Raw genomic sequence first — 17,256 nt, 5'->3', positions numbered from 1 at the left:
ATACTTTCCCAGGTATCTTAGGTTTTTAATAATTAAAGATAATTTTAATTTTAATTAAAGTAATTTAGTATTTTAACTGATAAAGTGATAATTTAGTGTTTAAACTAAAAAAATATTTGTAGACAAGGATAATTTAGGATTTTAAAAAAATATTTAACAGTAAAAGTTAAACGTAATTGAAAACATTAAGTGACTAAGTAAGAGGGAAGGTAAATGATATTTGTCCAGCTAAACAAAAGAGGTAAGTGATATTTATCCTATTTTTAATAATTATTCACGATGAACTAATTAGCCAGGCAAAATTTTTACCAAAAAAAAAGAAAAGAAAAAAAGAAAACAGGCAAATTACTTCGGGCCCCTAAAATTTTGCGGGGCCAGATTAGGACGACCGATCCGACCGCCCCAGACCGGTCCATGTGAACAGTGGTAATTTCATTTTCGTCCCAACTGGCAGCTGGCTCCACTACGCAATTAGCTTTCTTCCTTGTAAAGAACAACGCGATTATCTTTGTGTTTATCGATTCAGTATCTCGTCGGAGTCCGATCTTGATTCCATTTATTTAGGTGGCGGCGAACACTTCTTCGAAATCTCAAGTCTAAATGACTGAAAGCAACCAGTGGATATTCAGCGATTCTGATCAACATGTCAGTCGGAATTCTCTTGGTCAAAACTCATTTTCCATAAAAGAAAAAGAAAGTGATTGAGTTCTTGTTTGGTTTCAGGTCTTTGGATGAAATGGCAGAGGACGCTATCAAGCACGCTTTGAAGGCGCTACGAAAGCGACATCTGCTTGAGGAAGGTGCTCATGCTCCGGCTTTCATAGCTATCTCGAGGCCTTTCCTTTCCCAGGTTCGCTTATCTTTAATTCTGAAGAAAAAGTATTTTTAGCATTTTTTTTTTCTGTATACAAGCGTTCATTCAGGCATATTCGCAGATAGGTAGTGAGTTTCATATCAAATCTGAATCTCGCGTTGATTATGTCTCTGTCTACCTGGTTAACATATATTGACTGGAAATTGAAGTTAGTCAGACATTGCAAAGTGTTTATTAGGTCATGCAAATTAGAAATGAAAAAACCTGATCATTCAATTTTCCTTTCAAGTACTCCCAGATAGTTCTTAAGCATATGTGGGGACCAGTTATACTTGATAACTCATTGTTTTCTTGAGGTTGGTCAATTCTGGTAATCAATTGAAACGTCTATCAGTTTTCTAAATGATTGATGTTTAATTTGTTGGGACAACAGCCCCACATAGTTTACCTCAAGCCTTCTGTTCCCTCATCCTTGTCAGTTCCTCCTCCAACAGTTCGAGCTATTCTAATGTGAATTTACAGGAACCTACCTTTATTTTTGTCTTCTCACCTTCTTTTAGTTTTCAGTTGATGCATCGAATACCAGAATTCATCTCTTAGACCCTGTTCCCTGAAACTCCATAACTCTTGATTCATACTCTCAATTGATTGTCCTTACATCCAAATCCATCAATCAGAAATTAGAAATGTGATCAATCCAGCCAAAATGTACTGTTTGTTTCCACATTGTGGGGTCCACATCATTTCCATATTTCGTGACTTACTACAGATGGTCTCTGAGTTGTTACTTGAAAAAAAAAATAAAAAAATCTAAGCCCTGTTAGCTATTGGCATCAAAACCTTGGTTGACCTGCAGTGTTTCCCCTTTCCCAAACAGTGTGGCAGTAAAATTTTAAGCAAAAAGACAAATACTTTCCCTTAATCGAAATCACTACAAATTCTTGTTTTGTAGGAAGGGGAAAAATTATGAAGTTTAGGTAATTAATGATCCACTAGGTCCCATTTATAAGGAACTATTTTATGAAAAGTTGCATATTCTGTTAATAATTCAATCCACACCACCTTCCCATTTTAGTATCTCTTATAATTGTTATGAGGTTCTCCAAAATGATATCAGTAGGTGGGCCATGTGGCACTCCTGTTTTTCATTAGTAGCAGCAAGCATTCTATCTTCCTGATTCTTTTTCACTTCAGTATGAGGGTAACTGGTCAATGGCAAATTGGTTTCCATGGTGTTGAATTATGTAACTTGGGCACATAGAATTGTTAACAAATGAGGGACTCATCCCTTTACCAATATTTAGCATTAGTTGATATTTGAATTGCTAGTCAATTCGAATGTGGTTCTTGTTACAAATAGGAGGTCTACTGTTGTAATCTCTACGAAAATAAATATAAACCTGTTCTGTTTTTCTATTTTATTCTGTTTTTTTGGGGGTGGGGTGGGGGAGGGGGGTGTTGGGGTTTGGAATGCTAACATTCAGCTCTTCTCTAGTCAGCCCCTTTTCCACCATTCTCTTCTTCTTCCTCTTAAGATTCTGTTTGTTCATTATTTGATTTTGTCATGTCGGAACATCTCCAGAGATTGACTCTCTCACAGTCAGTTTGCTTGTCAATACTGTTGTTACAAGAACGATGCTTCTTGTGCTTCCACCCCAACCCCTTCCTCACTTCATTTTGGTGGTTTGGAACTATACATTTTGTATATAAATTTCTGGCCTCTTTGATATTTCTGTACAGTTAAGCTTTTTGATTGAGTTAATGGATGTTCTTCTAGGGCTCAGAATGGAAAGAGAAAGCAGAAAACTTGGAACTGGAACTTCAGCAATGTTACAAAGCTCAAGCAAGATTGTCTGATCAGCTTGTGGTAGAAGTAGCAGAGTGCAGAGCATCAAAAGCACTGGTTCAAGAGAAAGAAGCAGTAATCGCTAATCTGCAAATTGAGGTTGCACAAGCAAGGTATGTAGTTTTAATTTGCCACGGGACATGTTCTTCAGATTTTAAGGTGTTTTGTGAATGATTTAATCTTGATATTCTTCATAGTGAGGAATGCTCTCAATTAAAGTTGACTTTAGAAGAAAAGACAAAAGCTCTAGACTTGCTTGTTAGTGAGAACCTGGCACTTAAAACACAACTGGAAGAGGTAACACTGAAAGCTAAAAATGCTGAGGCTGAAAATAAGATGCTGATTGACCGCTGGATGCTGCAAAAGATGCAGGATGCTGACCGGCTGAATGAGGTAGCTCATGTTGCTATTGAATGAGTCTTTATTTTAATTGCCTTTGTCTTTAGTACATCTTGAGTCATGACATTTTGTTCTGATGCTTTCTGGCTTTCCGCCCCCCTCTTTCCCTGAAGACAAATGATTAGAAAATATATGATCAGTTATTTCTCATCTACTGAAAATCTTAAAGTGGGATCTTTTATCTTTAAAATGTGTTTATCAGTTTTATGTTCGGAATCCATTTCACTATTGTCATATGTATTAGAGTCTCTTCCTTGGCCGGCTCCAGTTGTGCTTTAGGCTGTCTTCTTTTTATTGGTTCCTTCACTCCGTGTGAGTGATCCCCAGTATTTGGGATTTAGCTTGAGTGAGTAGAGTATATCTGAGTGTAGATAAGGAAAAATAACTGAGAAAAAAGAAAAAGTACAGAATAAGGGAAGATTAAGGGCTGCCTCCAATTGTGCATTATTCTTTCTCAGTCTCTCTCTCTCTCTCTCTCTCTCTCTCTCTATCATTTATTCTTTTGGGGGTGCGGGGTGGGGTTTGGTTTTTCAGAGATCCTTCTGAGGAATGCGTATGATAATGATCACTGGAACTGTATATCGTGCCTATGTTGCTGCTTGGTCTTTGAAGACCGTGTAGCCTGAGCTCCTTCAATAATTCTGTTCTATTGTAGTGTCTAAAATATATGTTGTTTTTATGAATTTCTGAAGTATATCCTGAAGTTACTTGAGAATGACTGAATATCAACATGGATTGGTACTTACAGCTGGCAGTCAGTTACCTTTAACTTGCAGTTAAACAGCTTTTTCAAATTAACTTAAGAAGAATATAGATTTGTTGACCACAATGTGTAACTTTTATTAGGATTCAAGTGGTTGGGCACTTGGGCTATGGTTTTCTCTGATAATTAGTTGACATAAAAGAATATAGATTTGTAGACCACAATGTACTACTGATTTTTGGGATTCTTGTGGTTGTTGGGCTATGATTTTCTCAAATATTGGTTGAGGATCTGTTTTCTGTTCCATGGAATAAGGAGGCTAAGGCAGCTATCAATCTATATAATACGGTGATCTAATTTATCTGATAGAGTCTCCCTTCAACTGTTGAATTGCTTAGGTTACCCGTGAATTTGCAGTCAACGCTTACGCCTTCTTTTGACCTGATTTGATTTTTGAATTCATTGGTAAGATCCACTTCAACTGCCGACCGAACTGTTGACTATATGCCTTTAGTTACTTAAGAGGAAAGATTTAAAGAAAAAAAATATAAAGGAAAAGAGAAGGAGACAGAGGAAGAACTAAAAGCCTTTGTGTTCATTGTGTGAGCAATGGCCTCTAATGTGATTGGCATCAGCCTTCTTGAGTTTTATGCTGGCATCACAAGCGATAGTTAATTTTAATGCTTCACAGCATTCAGATTTACATCTATGCAAAGATAACCTCTTCATGTCATATATGTTGCAGCAACAAGTAACATTATTATTTGGTGTAAAGTCAATGCGGGACATTTCATGCTAGTGGGCCTGTCTCCTTTGGCAGAAGTTGAATTGGTTCAATGGCCATATTCCCCTTGCTTCTGTGTTTTGACTTTTGAGAGAGAAAAAGGGAAGGGTGGGGAAGAAGGAAGAAAAACAAAAAAAAGTGGGGGGGGGGGGGGGGGGGATGAGTAAAATGTTGAACAAGGGTAGAGAAAGAGTTGATCCAGGTTGACCTGGTTTAAATGGCGATTTGGGCATTTCAAATGTTCAGAGGTCGTGTTGATTTTTTTTTTGGGACTGGGGGATAATAGATCTCTCTGCAGAGTTTGAGATGTTATTATAGGTCAACTGGTTAGTTGAAGACACTGTTCAAGGATTAAAGGTTGTACCCCAATGCATAGTTGGTAGTGGATTCTGTTGTTCACCTTCAAGGTGGAATATGTGAGAGCTTGTTTGTTGCTAGGCTGGGGAGGGGAATATTTGCTTGTTTGCTGGATGGATATATGTGTGTATTAAGGTACCTGCATTATTCATTTATTATTTCTTCGATCCTATTTTTGCTCAATCTTGTTGCTGTTGAACAAGTAAGCTTTAATTTATTCACCCCCCCCCCCAAAAAAAAAAAAAAAAAAAAAAAAAAAAAAGGAAAAAATTCAATCATTTGCTTGGTTTGCTTTGATTGAAAAATGTAACTTCTGTTGAGGCTTGGACTAAATCTTTTTTGTCTTAACATTTGTTTTTTGTTACAACTGCTAAATACTCGAGTTGTTGAGGCCCATAACAGTGTATATCAAGACACTAGATCATTCCTGCTCAACCCCCACCAAACCCCCAACCCCCCACCCCCCAAAAAAAAAAATTCTGGTGAATAAATGACACAAACCTCTCGAACTTTGGTGTGGTGTGGGGCACAATAACACAACAATGACACAAACCTCTCGAACTTTCCAGGAATCAGACAACTGGCCTTCTAGCATAACTCATAACTGCTCATCCTAAAATTTTGAGCTGTTAAGTAATGGCCTCATACGTTTTCTTAACTTATTCTACCCAAAAAGAAAGTTCTGTATTTGGAGCTAAGTTAAGCTTGGTACACATGTAGGTTAATGCATTATATGAGGAGTTAAAGGATCAGTTGAAGTCCAGCAGCATAGAACAACTGGCACGGCAGCAAGTTGATGGCGTTGTCCGCCGAAGTGAAGCAGGAGCTGAGTACTTTGTTGAATCAAGTGTCCCTGCTGCACTCAAACACAAAATCCATGCTCATGAAGGTGGCTGTGGTTCTGTGTTATTTGAATTCAACTCCAACAGGTTAATCAGTGGGGGACAGGATCAGACAGTCAAAATATGGGATACAAACACTGGAACAATAAGTCGCAGTCTTTATGGATGCCTTGGTTCTGTCCTCGACCTTGCTATTACCCATGATAATAAGACTGTTATCGCAGCTAGCAGCTCAAGCAACTTGTATGTCTGGGATGTTGGGTCTGGTCGAGTGCGCCATACCCTCACAGGGCATGTCGATAAAGTATGTGCTGTAGATCTTAGCAAAGTTTCAGGTCGTCATGCAGTAAGTGCAGCATATGATAGGACAATTAAACTTTGGGATCTGCAGAAGGGTTATTGTGTCAACACCATTATCTTTCCTAGTAACTGCAATGCTCTTTGCTTCAGCATGGATGGACAGACCATCTGCTCAGGTCATGTTGACGGGAATCTTCGCCTGTGGGATATTCAAACAGGGAAGCTAGTTAGTGAAGTTGCTGCACATTCACAGGCTGTCACATCTATTTGTCCATCTCGAAGTGGCAATATTGTTTTAACTAGTGGGAGGGATAACTTGCATAATCTATTCGACATGAGAACTTTGGAAGTTTGTGGCACATTTAGAGCAAATGGAAACAGGGTGGCATCGAATTGGAGCCGTTCTTGCATTAGTGCAGATGACAATTATGTTGTGGCAGGTTCTGTCGATGGGTCTATCTGCATTTGGTCAAGAGTAGGAGCAGATATCGTAAGCACTTTAAGAGAACACGCTGCTCCAGTTCTTTCATGTTCATGGAGTGAGTTGGGAAAGCCTCTAGCATCTGCTGATAAGAATGGAAATCTCTGTATATGGAAATGATTGGTCTTCAATGTGATGGTTCCTTCTTGCTTTTCTCTTGCGTTGGCAGCAGACACGTGCAAATGGCTTATTTTTTGGCTGCTCTCTCTGTTTCCACTCAAAATCCATCATTTGGTTGGGCACAGTTCTGTTGGGGCTTTTGAAGCACTATTACCTCATTTCCAAGATCGTGCTGCTTGTGAATATTGTTCTTGCCATTTTCTTGTGAACATATGTGGCTGTTGGCTTGCATTTGAGGTATGAAGACATGAATTCTCGTCAATCGATGCCTACCATTAGACAGTGACTGTGTGACATTGTAAATATTATCACCCAATAATCTACAGAATGGAAGCTCGCAGTTGCAAGTTCTGCCGATCGTCCTTATAAAAATAGGAGGCAGCACCACACAAAAGATGTTGGAATTCATTCACAGTAAGAGTTCTTTAAATGGTTTTTAAGTGCTATATAAATGATGCATGGGCTGGTTTTGGTATGGTTGGATTAAAATGAGATCAGATCATCTACTTGTGATTGTAGAAGATTGTATTATCTTCATACACTTTCACCACACATTGAGCGGGAGGGTTCACTTCTGAGTATTGATAAGTAGATCAAAGGTGGCTTTCCTTTCTGGATGTTAGGCGGAGGAGGGTGTGAGGGTAGCGTTAGGGATCTCAACTCTTGGGTATTACTTTTGGTCTTACAAATTAGAGTTGAATATTTGGCCATGAATCTCTTACGTATAGGCTGTCTCAGAAGTGAGTGTGTAACTGGACTTAGTGGTTCTCCTTCTTAGTCATTTCTTGAAGTTGGGCTTGCAATTTGTACAACTTGAAAATGACGCGCCCAAACAAGCCACTAGCTGGCCCAAAATTACTAAGACTGAATCGAACAGTTTAATTTGAAATTGACATACCAAAATTAATCCCTTCCTCAATTAAAAATTCGTATTTATTGGACTATAATCCATCAAACTTTTTTGGCTTATTAGAACGGAAAATAAATTCGTATTTATTGGACTATAACCGTGTGTTGCTTATCGAGAAATGAATGGTTCATTTCTATGTTAGAAATTCGGGTTTTGATTGGGCATGAAATTGTCAGTGGTTTTGGGAAACCATTTATTGAGAAATTAGCAAATCAATAATCAGGTCTGACTTCAGTTTCTTAATCACATCATGTAAGTAAAGCAATTAAATTAATTATTCTGCCAAAAAACAATTAAAGTGAATTAATGCAATCCATAGGGTGTGTTAACGTAGTTATTACTTATTAGACTTCAACCAAAAAAAAAAGTAACGTAGTTATTACTTATTAGACATTAATGATATGAAATCGAGTCAAAAAGTCAAACTTTAAGCAACCCAAACAATTAATATGAACTACCAAATAATACTATTTAGTCTTTTAAAGGCGCGTAACGTGACCAAATGCGAAGTTATCGAATCAAAATATGAACTGCCAAATATAGAAAAGGAAATTATGCTTACGTTAAAATTTCGTAGTTCATCTCACGTCTGAAGTCACCTTCAAGGCTTCGCCGCGAAATTCAAATCCAGTTGTTGAAGAAAATTCAAAACCTAGATCGATCAATGTCTGGTTTCTGAAGCCATAACCAGGTCGCAATCATTCATCTGATATCCCCTGCTTTTTGTTTCTGATTCGTCTACACGTATGCTCCGACTAAGATCCTAAATCAAAAATTTAAGGCTCTCCTTCTGTTCAGCGCTTGATCTCGGGTGGCAAAAGAAAACATTTGATACAGTGAATCCTGGTGAAGTTGATTTTTCCTTTTCCCTGAAAAGTTGTGTTCGTTGGTGGCTGTAATTCTGTGTATATTCCTTCTATGACATAAGACATTAAGACGAATAGAAAGAAAAGAAAAGGTTGGGGAGGGTGGCGGCAGAAGAAGTTATTCTGTGAATCTTGAATGTGCAACTTTATCATACATCTCTGATGATGTGCATTGGTTTTCAAGAATTAATTGATTTTTGATAGCTCTGATATGCGGGTTGAAATATCTACATTGTACACTCTTTCGACTTAAATTGATGCGGTGATACACTATTCGTTTGATCTTAACACCGACTCTATCCTGGTTGTTACCGACATACTTTTATTTTTCTATGAGGTGGTTTTGGGGTTCATGTATCACTAGGATCTTAGTCATGTGTGGCATATGGCAAGCTCTGATGGAAACATATTTCAGAAACCTTTATTAAAGTTTACATCATATAACATATTTGATTTATTGTCACATTCTCTCGATGTTCTTAGTTTTTAGCGAACTTGTGCAGTGTTGGTATTTTTATTTCTGGTTGCCAACATGATGAACCACCTATTTTCTTTCATTTGAAATTGGGACTTCCTGTGCGAAAGCATTGATGGAGTTGTAAGAGTAAAAAAGCTTGAGTTGAGTAAACTCTGGTTTTGGATTTAATTTTGAGTTTATAGAATCCAACAAATGGTAGTCTATTGTATTATACCTATAGGTAGAATTTCAATGCTTGGTTATATGACTTGATATAAATGTTAATTTAAGATACTATTACTTGATTGACTTTCTTATTGCGAATCTATTTTCAGTGAGAGCTTGAAAGGCGTTAAGATGCAACGTATGCCAGCTACTGTGGAGGAACAACTTATATTAAAGTCAATCAAGGAAGAATGCCGTTGGGAGAATCTTCCGAAACGATTGCAAGCTACTCTAGCTTCTAAAGAAGAGTGGCACCGAAGGTTGGAACGGTTCCTTGTTGCACAGTTGCACTGCGTCATTGCTTTGTGCTGTGTAGCCCATCCGTTGTCTCTTTTGTTTGATTATTTTTTCCCCTGCCATGCATGTTTATTAAAAGATTGATGCCAAACGAGCAGAATAGTCTGGTTGCAAGAACATATGCATGAGCAAAGCCTTCTGTCACTGATGTTGGCTCTGTTGACAATCTGGCCAGATTGGTTAGGGGCTTTTTAGGGACCACTGCTATTTCTTTTCCTTGGAGGGAGGGTATAGTAGGTTCCTATTGGTTATTGTGATTTAATCCCAGAGGAGTTGAAAGCATCCATCATGTATAAGGTTTTCTTTCATTATGGTTGAGAAAACTTGCTAATAAAAGGCAACTCTAAGCATACGATAGATTGTTGAAATGGAGACAGGTTCTTGGATATACATATTCCCTTGATATGGAGGATGCGTTTTCAGCCAATTTAGCAACTGATGGACTATCTCAGGTGTTGGTTATAAATATTTGTGTTTGGGTCCTTCATTTGTTTGTTAGTGTTGTTGTCATCGTTGTTTTGTGCTACCCATGTTTTGATATTTATTTTATCAAAACTGTTCTGTTATTTTACACTCTCAGAATCTCCATCCTCCCACACCCCTTCCCCCCCCCCACCCACAAAAAAAAGAAAAAAAAGGAAAGAAAAGAAAAAAGAAAAAGATAAATGAATAAAAAAAAGACAAGGAGGAAAAACCACCCGTGGTAGAAATAACAGAAGCTACTCAAGTGGAGTCTAGCCAACTCGCAGAAAGGGTCTCCTAAGCTACCAATCTTGCACAACTAACTTGCTATGGTTTGTTACACTGTGAATGGGAAATCTTTTAAAATCAATACTCCAAAAAATTATGTACTTTTATCATGATTTTGAACAACCTTGTGCTTGGATTCCATGTTCTTTCTTGGATGAGCTTATTTGGGTGTTTTCGTTTAATTTAATTCTTCCATTGCTACCTAAGCGCAGGGCAATTGATCAATGTATAAAAAAGCGACTGCAATGGAGCACTTGCTTTGCTCGAAAAGTTTGCAAAGAAGCTGAATATTATGAAGAAATGATGCGCTATCTGCGGAAAAATCTAGCGGTGCATATTGAACCAAGACTTGCTTTATTATCTTCATGGCAATGCAATAACATTTTCTAGAACGATGACCATGTTGTGGCATCTGTCATTATGCTTTTCATGCTGTAAATTTCCCAATGGACTGTTTGGACCTGATAATTATCTTCTGGCTCTGATCTGCGAGTGGTTATTTTTTTGGTTTTCTCTCAATTGAATAATCTTCTCCATCTGCTCCTTGCCTGTGTCTCGTTATAGGAATGAAGCAGCATTCTCTCCATCTTACTCTGGACATTTTATCATTGTATTCTTGGGTTTCATTCTTTGTAATTTGTGTTGCCCTTATAGATGCTTGCAAGTGGTCTCAGATGTAAGTAATAAAGAAATATCACATAGAAGAAAAAAATTCTGAAGGTTAAAATATGATTGCTGGAGAGGAAGTTAAGAACGCAACTGTCAGTGTACAATAACAACATGCTTCAGCATAGTTTCCAACAGTGTGTAGCAGAACTTGTGGTTGAGAAAGCATCATGGCATCAAGTATCAATACTTATGGCTATATTAGAAACTAAAACTAAAATTTGAAAGAGGACAAGACTGCCCTAGCTGAATCATGATTTGCCCCTAGTGCTAGCCACAATTCCCTCCCCCTTATTTGATACTTCCAACAAAAGGAGGAGGATTTTTTAGGGTTTGAGAATTTAGGTGTCTTTTGAGATGTGGTTCTGTGGGATGTTGCAATTGCATTTAGTTGCTGGCGTGGTATTTTCTTCTCCCCCCGCCCCACCCAAAAAGGGGGGAAAAAAAGAAAAGAAAAGAAAAGAAAAGAAAAAGAAGAGGGAAGAAGAAAGAAAGAAAGAAAAAGAAACACACACACACATATTTTGTGTTTCATCTTGCTTTGAGTTTGTACAATATAATTGCTTTTAGGTGTTAAGATATACATCTTCTTTTTTTGTTTTTTTTTTGTTTTGCTTCATCTTGGCTCGAATTTGTAGAAATTCTCTTATGTAGGATCCCAAAAAATTATTTCATAATTTCTACAGATTTGTATGATTAAACATGCTTCTTCCTAAATTGAGTTCCTTCTGATGCTTAGGCATTAGGCTAACAGTGCCAACAAAATTGAATTCCTAAGTGCAGATTTTGAATATTTTCTGTTTCTAACTTTGAAATCAATTCTCTCTCTATTATGATTACTTTTTATATGAATTAACTCAGTTCCTCTGTTCAAAATCTCTGCAGCTCTTTCCATACCACCTTGCAGAGTACATTTGTCGAGTAATGAGAGTATCACCTTTCAAATACTACTGTGACATGATATTTGAGGTCATGAAAAATGGTAACAGATTATGCTTCCAAAAACACTTAATGATGATAAATTTTGATCTTTTATTGAGTTTTTACGTTTTTAGATATAATTCTTGATGTACGGTTAAAGGTTTAACTTGTGGTATGGATTCAGCATCACAGTATTTAGAGTTGCATTTGGGATTGTATTTGTTTGTTTCCATAATTTCATAAATCTCTATATTTAAATAATCCAACATTTGTTATATCATAAAAAATACAACAACAACAACAACAACAACAGCAACATAAAAACATAATAATAGAAAAGACAACTATTCTATTTCTAATATAATCTCTACAGATGATCAATATAGGAGGCTGATTATGCTTTTCTGGTGTAGACTTGAAATTTGTTTTAGTCATTAGTTACTTTGTTAGTTGCTGAACTCATACAGTACATGGTAGAAACCTAAGGCCTCGAGTATTTGAGAAGATTTTTCATAATTGTAAGTCTCATATTTTTTGGGGCATAAAAAGGTGAAAACCCTAGACTTGAAACATGAAGATAAGCATGTTCTTGTGATTAGTTTTTTGTTGATTCTCTTTAGGTCTTTTGCACTAGACGCCAAATTGTACCTTTTGGCATCCATATTGACTTAACTTGTTGAGGAATCTACCAGAGACTCACATTTCTAATCTTTCCTGCAGAGCAACCTTATGACAGCATCCCAAATTTTACTGCTGCAGATGCTTTAAGAGTCACTGGAATAGGAAGAAATGAGTTTATTGATGTCATGAATAAGTGCCGATCTAAGGTATTGGTTACTAGCGGAGATTCATCTTTGCGTTTGTGTGATTAGACATCCATTTCACATGCATGTGTTACTCCAAACTTTCAAATATACTGCTTTAGAGCATGGTTATAATTGAGTAAATCCATATCATAGATTTGTTAGTTTCACTCACACTTGGGTTTCTTAAATATATTCCCTTTCTTACGGTGTATGTGCAAGCAACCTTTAATCCAGCATCTGACTTGTGGAATAATTTCTTATTGGGACAAGTAATGCTTTGTAAATATGACAGAACAATACAATATAGACTATAAATTCCTATGTCTTCAAAACCGTCTAGGTGATGATATCAATCTGCATGTTAGAAGATGTGAGAACATGAAGACTTTCTTCTGTTGATCAAGGTCTCATGTCCCATCTCTTTGGGTTGGTGACTTCTGTCTCTTGCTCTTAGCTGTTCACTGCCTTGACTGTTCTTTCACTTTTTGATAATTAAAGAACCCATTTGTTTAGTTTTCTTACAAAATTATATTAATTTATCTGTTACAGAACATCTTATTTTTGTTTTTGGTGGTATGGGTGAGGGAAGGTGGTTATGTACTTGATGTTAAGCAACAAGTCCAGATGTATCCTTCGAGGCCATAAGGCTAAAGGGTGTGAGGCTCTAGTTAGGAGTTTCTCCCAATCATGAGAGCTGCTTTGACAGGGATAGTGTTCATGTTTCATCCATACAGGCCTAAAGACTACTTGTAAGGAATTCTATAACAAAATACTTCTGGTTAGACCAATATACAAGTTGCAATTTTCAGACCCCTAACAATAAGGTTAGTTAACCATGGATATCAAGTTCCAACATTGACAGAAGGGAAAAACTTTAATAAGTAATTATAACTAGAAAATAAGGTGAAAAAAGAATAAGAAAATTCCAATAGGGTGACATAGCTACTTGTAGCTGTAGGTTTCTGGAACTTATTAAGCTGCTGCTAAGATCTAGTCTCCTGGCTTCTCTTCAAAGATTGCTACCTATTTATCTCTGCCCCATGTAGTGGCAATTATATTCTCACAATATGTGGTATCCAAATTGTTCTGGTTTTACTAATCATAGTCTCAACATCAAAAGCTTTATATGCAAGTGATTACCTTGTCAGTGAACACTGTTTTTTTTCTTCTTGACTATCATACTCTCTGTCGGAGCTGGCCAGAAAATTATGTGGAAGCTGAACAAGTCAATTGCAAAAGAGCTATTGCCAACACAACCTGCGGACTTTTCCATTGAACCCTGGTGGGGAGTTTGTCTGGTTAACTTCACATTGGAAGAATTTAAGGTGAAGTTCATAAAACATCTCTGAGTTCTTGATATGAAAGAGAGATGTAATATTTAGCACATTAAACTCTGTAATGGTATGGACAGTTCACTACATACACCAATTGCTCAAGGACATTTCATTTGTCAGTATTGTATTCCCTGTGGCTGTTTGTTTTTTTATACTGTAATTTTACTTTTGTAGAAACTCACTGAAGAAGAGATGGCAATGATAGACAAAGCCTATAGGGAGGAAGAAAATTCATTTATTCTTTTTGATCCTGACATTGTAAGAGGCCTTTACCGACGAGGATTGAATTACTTTGACATCCCCGTTTATCCTGATGACCGTTTTAAAGGTAACTTATATGCTCACATTTTGTATCTCAAACATTTGCCATGATGATTTGATGCACTGTAGTTCTGTTTAGATCTGAACTGTGTTTGTGTGTCTTGGTTTTGCATATGATAAATTAAACATGCATTACAATCATTTTTGGTATCATGCTATGTTGCTCGTAAATTTGTCCTCTCCTGATTTGGTTCAAGATAACCCGAACCAACTATCTGCAAACAAAAAGAATGGTGAAAGAATGCCACCTCTGTGGATGGGAAGCCACCTCAGAAGATCGAGTCAGATTCCGGATAACACAAATCCTCCTTGAGGGGAGTTAATGCCTGAAGAGTTCTGGGTCTCTTAGGTAGTTGCAGGATGTTAGAGAATAAAGACTAGTACTATTATTACTGTCTATAAGACTTATTATTGATGTACTTTTATCCCATGTGTATATATAGAGGTATGGTCTCATTTATGAGATCATAAGGTTGATTTCATATTTCCTATTCTTTCATATGGTATCAACTATAGGTGCGGTCCTTTGCACATGTGTTTGCTTTTGTCTTAAAAGCGTTTTCTTGAAATCCGTGCGTGTCTTTATCTCTTTCTTGGAACACCTTTTCTTCAAACAACTTTTCTCTGCCTTTTTCGTGAAGCTTCTTGAAGTGCTTTTTCTTGAAGCTTCCTGAAGCCTTTGTACTCAGCTTTCTTTGAAGTGGTTTTTCTCTGGTTTTTCGGTGAGATATTCTGCTATCTTTGCGCTTTTTGTTAAGCTTTTGCTTCTGTTCATCAATGGCTTCAGATTCTTCAACATCTGATGTTCATCTTGCTGAACCGAACTCCTCTCTTTCTTTTTCAAATGCTCATCACTATCTGTTGGTGAAGCTTTCATCTACAAACTATCTAGTTTGGTGTAGTTAGTTATGCCTCTGCTTCGGTCCTCCGGTCTTCTTGCTTTGATCGATGGCTCGCTTTCGGGTCCTTCATCATTTCTTGATTCGGATTCAAGTAATCCTGTTCCAAATCATGCGTTTTTCATCTGGCAGAAGCACTATCAGCTTCTTATGAGTTGGATCCTTTCCTCTTTCACTTAATCAGTTCATTCGGAGGTGGTTGGCCTTGAGACCTCTGCGGAAGTTTGGAATTCTCTCTCTACTACCTATGTCTCTCCTTCTCAAGCTTGAATCATGCAGCTCTGGATGCAACTCCATGCTATTCGAAAAGGATCTGAGTCTATGCAAGAATATCTTCTGCGAGTGAAACGTATTGCTGATGCTCTTGCTCTTGCCTCTTCGTCGATCTCAGATGTCGACTTAGTGTTGTTTGTTCTTGGAGGATTAGGCTCTGATTATTAAAGCCTTTATCACCTCTGTGACAACATGGGATACTCCGATTCGTTTTGCAGATCTTCGTGGCTTGCTATTACGTGAGGAAATTCGTTCACAATCTGTTTTTCAAGATATTACAAACATCTCAGCACAACTGGCATCTTCTTCTCTTTCCTCTCAATTTGCAACCTCTGGAGGTCCTTCATCTTTTGTTCGTCCTTCTCAACGTTGTTCTAACTATGGTTACTGTGGTGGTTCACGAAGTTATGGTGGTCACAATAGTCACTCGATTCTCTTTTGTAACATTTGCAATCGTTAGGGACATTCCCCTAAATTCTACTACCAGAGAAATGTTGTCTTCTCTGAACATCCTCAGGCTCAATTTGCTGGATCAAATTTTGGATCTAATTGTACTTGGATCCCTGATTCTGGTGCTTCACATCACATTACCTCCGATCTTGCTGCCATTAGTTCTCCAGCAGAGTATCTTGGTCAAGAAACAGTTACAATGGGTGATGGATCTGGTCATTCCACTGTTAATTTTGCTGGTTCACAGTTTCAGCTGAAAAATATTCTTCATGTTCCACATGCCTCTTCTAATCTGTTATCAGTTAGTAAGTTCACTAATGATAACAATGTTTTGTATGAATTCCATGATCGATATTTTTATGTCAATGATTGATCCTCGGGCTGGGTCCTTCTCACTGGAGTTCTTGAAGATGGTGTCTACAAAATGCCGCCAATGCCTATTGGATTTCCCTCTGTAACTGCCTACTCTGCTGTTCGAGCTAAACCTGAAGTTTGGCATTCTTAGTTTGGGCACATTAATTTTGGTACTGTTAGTCGTGTTTTGTCTACGTTTGGATTACCCTATGTAAATTCTAAATCACGGATTATATGTGTACATTGTATAAGAGCTAAGGCTCATAAACTTCCTTTTGATGCCTGCACAACACACACCTCTGCACCCCTGCAACTTGTTTTCTCTGATGTTTGGGGTCCAGCTTTTGATACTTCTACTGAGGGTCATAGATATTATGTTTCGTTCGTTGATGATTTCACGTGTTTCACTGGCTCTATACTATTGCTCAACAGTCAGATGTTTTTAAGGTTTTTCAGCTTTTTAAAACTATGGCTGAGAATAAGTTTTTACTGAGTGTCTTCAAACTGATGACAGTGGTGAATTTTGTGGTGGTTTTTCCAAATTTCTTTAGGAGAATGGCATTCTCCATCACTTAACATGCCCCAAGACTTCTGAACAGAATGGTTGTGTTGAACGACGTCACCTTCAGACTGTTGAAATGGGCCTTGCTATGCTTTCTCAGGCACATATGCCTTTGAAATATTGGACTAATGATTTTTCTGCTGCTATGTTCGTTATGAATCGATTACCTTGTGCTGCTCTTAATTTTGACAGTCCGTATTATTGTTTGTTTGGATAGGTTCCTGATTACCAGTTTTTGAGAACTTTTGGATGTCACTGCTATCCTTTCTTACGCCAACGCCATTTAGTTGGGACAAGGCTTATTGTTGTTGTTGCTATCCTTTCTTACGTCCATTTAGTCGTCGCAAGCTTGATTATCGATTTGCTCCATGTGTTTTTACTAGCTATAGTCCCTGGCACCATGGTTATAAATGTCTTGATCTGCTCACTGGCAAGACTGTTGTGTCTCGACATGTTGTGTTTGATGAGTTGGTTTTTCCATTTAAGGATTCTCTTACTCCCTTACATTCTGAAACTCCT

At 37.5% G+C, this 17,256-nt stretch overlaps 2 protein-coding genes across 2 annotated transcripts in view; both read left to right on the top strand.

Annotated features, from left to right (window-relative positions):
* Positions 1 to 464: 464 nt before the first annotated feature.
* LOC149009037 (Transducin/WD40 repeat-like superfamily protein) lies at positions 465 to 7,246 on the top strand. Its single transcript, XM_089163593.1, has 5 exons — positions 465 to 645; positions 724 to 850; positions 2,592 to 2,773; positions 2,858 to 3,053; positions 5,624 to 7,246. Coding segments are annotated over exons 1-5 (1,530 nt in total). The 5' UTR covers positions 465 to 643; the 3' UTR covers positions 6,647 to 7,246.
* An 847-nt stretch (positions 7,247 to 8,093) lies between these two features.
* Positions 8,094 to 17,256, top strand: part of LOC149009036 (uncharacterized) — a 27,740-nt gene continuing 18,577 nt past the window's right edge. The window contains exons 1-7 of the mRNA XM_089161914.1: positions 8,094 to 8,402; positions 9,215 to 9,364; positions 10,364 to 10,481; positions 11,703 to 11,799; positions 12,459 to 12,565; positions 13,747 to 13,869; positions 14,053 to 14,206. Coding sequence (XP_089018040.1) covers positions 9,237 to 9,364; positions 10,364 to 10,481; positions 11,703 to 11,799; positions 12,459 to 12,565; positions 13,747 to 13,869; positions 14,053 to 14,206 — 727 coding nt within the window. The 5' untranslated portion in view covers positions 8,094 to 8,402; positions 9,215 to 9,236. The remainder of the gene's footprint in view (positions 8,403 to 9,214; positions 9,365 to 10,363; positions 10,482 to 11,702; positions 11,800 to 12,458; positions 12,566 to 13,746; positions 13,870 to 14,052; positions 14,207 to 17,256) is intronic.

Source organism: Hakea prostrata, chromosome 7 (genome assembly GCF_041222555.1).
Source record: "Hakea prostrata isolate BN-2017 chromosome 7, UWA_Hpros_2, whole genome shotgun sequence".
Lineage (NCBI taxonomy): Eukaryota > Viridiplantae > Streptophyta > Magnoliopsida > Proteales > Proteaceae > Hakea > Hakea prostrata.
The sequence above is the reverse complement of the archived record's forward strand: the minus strand, read 5'-3'. Positions and strand labels throughout refer to the sequence as shown.

What these genes read in the sequence shown, in the direction of transcription:
- LOC149009037 (XM_089163593.1), top strand. An exon ending in ATTGAGGTTGCACAAGCAAG is followed by an intron (nt 2,774 to 2,857) that starts GTATGTAGTTTT and finishes TATTCTTCATAG; the next exon opens with TGAGGAATGCTCTCAATTAA. An exon ending in ATGCTGACCGGCTGAATGAG is followed by an intron (nt 3,054 to 5,623) that starts GTAGCTCATGTT and finishes GTACACATGTAG; the next exon opens with GTTAATGCATTATATGAGGA.